The sequence below is a fragment of the Tupaia chinensis genome, unplaced genomic scaffold, assembly GCF_000334495.1.
Source record: "Tupaia chinensis unplaced genomic scaffold, TupChi_1.0 Scaffold000494_1, whole genome shotgun sequence".
Taxonomy (NCBI): Eukaryota; Metazoa; Chordata; class Mammalia; order Scandentia; family Tupaiidae; genus Tupaia; species Tupaia belangeri.
In genome coordinates, this window is record NW_006160006.1 from 4,191,004 (window position 1) to 4,196,312 (window position 5,309).

General features: G+C 48.6%; 2 protein-coding genes across 2 annotated transcripts in view; one reads left to right on the forward strand and one right to left on the reverse strand.

The window, feature by feature from the left end:
- NPY5R (neuropeptide Y receptor Y5) overlaps positions 1-704 on the reverse strand; it is a 3,555-nt gene extending 2,851 nt beyond the window's left edge. The window contains exon 1 of the mRNA XM_027774944.1: positions 4-704. Coding sequence (XP_027630745.1) covers positions 4-704 — 701 coding nt within the window. The remainder of the gene's footprint in view (positions 1-3) is intronic.
- A 4,471-nt stretch (positions 705-5,175) lies between these two features.
- Positions 5,176-5,309, forward strand: part of NPY1R (neuropeptide Y receptor Y1) — a 20,088-nt gene continuing 19,954 nt past the window's right edge. The window contains exon 1 of the mRNA XM_006156475.1: positions 5,176-5,273. The gene's annotated coding sequence lies outside the window, so the exon portion shown is untranslated. The remainder of the gene's footprint in view (positions 5,274-5,309) is intronic.

The window sequence follows — 5,309 nt, forward strand, 5'->3', positions numbered from 1 at the left end:
AGCCCGCAGCGCAGGCTCCTGCAGAGGCCGGCGTGGCTGGCGGTGAGGCACAGCAGCGGGAGCACGTACTGCGCCAGCAACAGGCTCAGCGTGAAGGCCACCCTGTAGGCGGACGACGGACAGGCCTCCACGCACACGACCGCGCCCACCGTGTCGCGCAGCTCCACCAGGCGGTGGAACACGGGCAGCGGGGCGCACAGCGCCAGCCCCAGCGTCCACACCGCGGCGATCAGGAAGTAGCCGTGGTTGGCCGTGAGGCTGCTGGACAGCGGGCGCCTGACCGTGTGGTAGCGGACCACGGCGATGGCCATGAGGATCAGCGTGGACACCAGCACCGACACGCACTGCAGGAAGGGCACCACGTGGCACAGCACGCGGCCGAACAGCCAGCGGTCCAGCAGCACCGAGGCCAGCGTGAAGGGCGAGCAGAAGAGCACCACCAAGATGTCGGAGAAGGCCAGGTTCCCGATGAGGAAGTTCACCGTGGTCTGCTGGTGCCGCCGCTTCACCAGGGCCATTAAAATCAGGAGGTTCCCCACGAAGCCCAGGAGGCTGACGAGCGTGTAGAGCCCGATCAGGAAGTACTGCAGGTCGTCCACGCTGCCCCTGAAGTCCTCCCACACCGGGAAGCCGGCCCGGCCCGGCGCGGCGCTGGCGTTCTCCGCAGCGAGGGTGCTGTTGTGCTCCCTGAGCTCCGAGTCCATCTTACAACCCTGCGGAATAAACGGTCCCCGGTTAGCGACAAGGAGGACACCATGCGACCGCCTACGTTAATGCACTGAGCTGGAAACAGTTTTCTCATCTGCCCCTGTTCATCTATTAACCCTCTAAGAAGCCCCCTGGGGCCGGAGCAGTTCCATGTGCACAGCCAGCCAATGGCGGTCAGTGGAAGTCTGCCGTCGCTGTCCTGCCTTCGCTTGTGTTCCAGTAACAGAACTCACTTTTCAAATGCATGTGGCAAACAATGTCTGGGTAGGAGAAGGCCAATGTGGGTAAGAACTTCAAAACGCCTAATCTACAACAGCTCGTGTTCTCTGCCTGCTGCCTGGTGTGGTCACGTAGTCTGGCCTGAAACTTGGGTTGTTTCCTGTGGAACCAAGGCCATCCCCAGCCCTGGTCTACTCAATGGGATGTGGTCCTCCTCTTCGGAATGCCCACAATGCTTTGTTTATCGCTGTCTATGCTTCATGACGTAATCCGCTCTACGCTGCAACTGGGAAGCCCACCAGTCTCTTATTCATTTGTAAATATTAACAGAAGAGCAGGAACTACTTCTTGCTCACCTCATTAACTCCCACAACACACGGATGGCATGGAAACTTCCCCACTGCAGATGCTAAATAAATATGGCAGCATGAAAACCTTGGGCAGAAATGCAGCGACCTAAATGCTGTTGAGTTTATGCACCATTCAGATGCCAGCTCCCAAGTGTAGGAGCCCTAGCCCGGCACCTAGGTGGATGCTCAGCAGATGTTTTCAAGCTTTTACCGTAGACCAGCTGGACATTCTGCTCAGTGACAAACCATCCCGCGATCAACTTTCAAGCCTCAGAGGTAGGCCAGATTACCATGAACAGGGCAGCTACCTGGCCAGCAGTGCTGCTGGTGCTTTTAAACCACAATTCACCTCTTGGTTTTTACTTTAAGAATCACATACACTGGGTAGTCAGCAGGTGGCAGGGTGGTTAAAGGTGCTGGATTCCCAAAAGGCCAACTGCGATTGAGTCCAAGACCTGGTGGCTTGCTGAACAAGATTAACATCACACCAGACAGACAGACAGAGAGAGACATAGAGACAGAAAGCGAGAAATCACCCCCCGGGGGGGATGGTCACGCCGCAATCCCTTCTCCTCCATTCTCCTCTCGGGATCTTGGGCACACACGCACACGTGCCCTGCGTGAGTTTTAAGCCACCGGGTCCGGGATGCGAACTGCTGTCGACTACGTGGGAGTCCAGCAACATAGCCATTACGCTAACTGCTGGTTCCCAATCTCTTAGATTTTAATGGAGATAAGGAAAAAGTCTAAACTATTGTCATGGTAGTGATGGTGCTTGGGAGAGTCTGCGACACACTGTGGATGCTGAGTAATACCCCTGACCAATCCTTGCGAAAGAAGTTCAGGGGCTTAACAGCGGCGCAGTGGTAAAACACGATGCTCTTCGAGGCTGACCACAGAGAGGATTCCAGGTTCACATCCAGAGACCCCTCCTCCTCAGTACGTGTTTGCCCATGATCGGGGATGACTGAGGCTGGGGGTGCACCGTGTGTGGAGATCCTCTTGGGGGGGCTGGCTCTCTGTCTCTATGTATTTCTGTCTCTCGACCATGGAGTAAATTAATCAATTTTTTAAATCTTAGGAAAAAAAGTATTGGGTTGTTGGAAAAGTTGTGGCATATTTTCTACGTTTTTCTATGTAAAAATGCATCATGACTTTTCCAGCAACCCAATAGTTTGATTTTCCCAGCTTTAAAATAAGAGAAATGAGTGACCTCAGACATACAGGATAGAGTATGACACTGCATGTGTGTCTGTGTGTGCATATCCATGCACACATGTATATGAAACCACTGAAATTAGAGACATTTTCAGTGCCCCAAACTGAAATAAGGGGAGACACGTCTCTAGACAATAGTGACAGTGGAGCGCTTCAAACTTTCCACTAGTGTCTGCAGTGATTAAACCTTTCACATAAGCGACATGAACTAAAACGGCAAATTGTAGTCACACTAGCTATTTTTATTTAAATGAGCCACAACTCATATCGCAGTTACCAAAACTTTTCTATTTTAAATATATGCATGCACATAAAATATTAAATTCTGTAAATTATAAAAACCAGTAAACAGATGAAGGAAATGCCATCCTGAGTACCCTTTAGACATCGGGGAAAACTGAGGACAACTTTCTTTGCATCCCTAAAATATGTCAGTATTTTTAATGAGGAGGTAACATATATAATGTTTAAAGAAGGCCCCTTTCATGATGAATACTGCCTTTATCCACTCAGCAAGCTCCTAGTGAACACCTAGTGTGCTAGGCAGCCTGCACGGCTCTGAGGCGCTGGGTGACTAATGCAAGGTTCTAGGTGAGAAGTAGTCTACAGCAGGTTAACTCAGGGTCGCACAGGAAGATGGGAGAGCACCTGTGCCAAGACAGCCCGATGGAGGCTGAATGAAAGAGTGCTGAGCCGTGCCCCCGACTGGCAGGACTCCTCCCCGTAGAGTGCTGAGCAGAACAGGTGCTCATGGGCCGCAGAGAGCAGGACTGAGCTCTGTTTTATTACATTTTTCATCTCTCCTCACACTCATTCATACATCCACATCATTTTGCTCGGGCTGTGTAGTCCAATTTCTCCTGCTGTCTCTCTAGCCCACCCCAACCCATCTCCCACACACAGCACGTGCGCACACACACATGCAAGCACACACACGTATGCACACACGCACACACGCATGCACACACGCACGCACACACACGTATGCACACAAACACAATCCTAACACTACTCTACACAAAATGAACATTTGGCAAATCTTTGCTGCAGTGAATAATTTCTTTTTCCAACTAAATAATGGATATTGCAAATGGAGCACTGGGAGGGGGCAGACGAGTAAGACAATTACTTTAAAAGTGCCTTCTTATAACCGGGAGTTATAAGTTGGGTGCATGAGGAAAATCTTGCCCAATAAAATGTAAACCTTTTGTTTTAAAGTTGAAAAAGCTAAGGTAGAGGAAATATTTTAAAATGAAAACAAAAAAGAATTTCTTTCCTTAAACTTACCCCTTCAGTTCTTTTTTTTTCCCCTGAAAAACACAATAAACGATCCTATAATGGAAGAGTAAATCTGCCCAGTAACTCGTAGCTTTTCAACAAGTGATACAAAATACTTATACAAAATAAAAGGAATATCATATATGAATCTTAGTCCACCTCACAGTACTATAGAAATTATAAAATAGAGCCAAAGAATGTTTTCAGAATGAAACATTTCACCAGAAAACTTCATAGACTGTGAAAGCTGCCGTGCCTGGATTTATTATCTTCTGTATGGAGGTGAACCTCCCGACATAAGAATTTCCAGGTCAAAACATTAAGTTAAAAGTGGGGGGAAAAAGTTATTCATGAGGCCAGCAGGTGGCATAGTGGTTAAGGAGCTAGACTCCCACATGGTCCATTCCAGTTTGAGTCCTGGACCTGGTGGCTTGAAACTCATGCCAGGCACATGTGCAAGTGTGCCCAAAATCCTGATAGGAGAAAGGAAGAGAAGGGATTGCATGTAGCCGTCCCCCCTGGGGGGTGATTTCTCATTTTCTGTCTCTGTCTCTCTTGCAATTGCACGCACCCTATAGAAAAAAAATCGTCTAAAAGAAAGTTATTCATTAAACCGTGGCTCCTTTTTTTAAAACTATGACTTTGTACAACGTTACTGTAATTTTCTTATAAACTGAGGTATTCCTGATACCCAGGCAAATGAAATCTTCTGAACAGACTTTAAATGATGTAAGAAAGCAGATAGTTTTTAAATTAAAAAAAAATTTTTTTTTGGAGAGATTTTCACTATAGGGCGCATGCGCTCGCCAGACAGAGAGAGACATTAGAGTCAGAAAGCGAGCCCGGGATCCTGGGGACGCACGCCCACGCGCCCGGAGTGAGTTTTAAGCCACCGGGTCCAGGACGCGAACCGCGGTCGACTACGTGGGAGTCCAGCGACATAGCCATTACGCTAACTGCTGGTTCCCGAAAGCAGATAGTTTTTAAAAAGAATAATGAAACTGCAAGGAACTCAAAGGATACTTTTGACTGACTTGTACATTTAAGTGAGGTTTCTTTGTTAGGGTAATTTCCTGCAGTATGTAAGAGCACGTCATTCTTCTCTCAAACGGTGTCAGTCACACAAAAGAATAAAACATATATTTCTGCTCGTGGCGATGATCGAGATTAACTAGTGCCTATTTTGCTTTGAGCCTGAGCAATGACAAGATTCCACATTCTCAAATATGCCCACGGTTTATTCTTAAAGTCAGAATCTGGCATAATTTGAAGTGGGGAGAAACACAGCCTGCTCAGCTGACGAACACGCAGACACGCACCGCCCTCCCTTCCCAATTTTAACAGCAGAGTTTCCCTTCCCTTGAGAAATCGGAAATTTAACATTGCATTCGGGTTGCAAAACCCTGCTGGGAGCGCCTCGGGCTGTTTCCACGGTCTATGGAAAAATGTTTCTGGCTTCGGCCCAGCGTGGTGCCTGGATCGCTCTGACCGCCGCTGCAGGTCCGTACACTCGGTCCCGGGCCAAGCTCCCGCTGC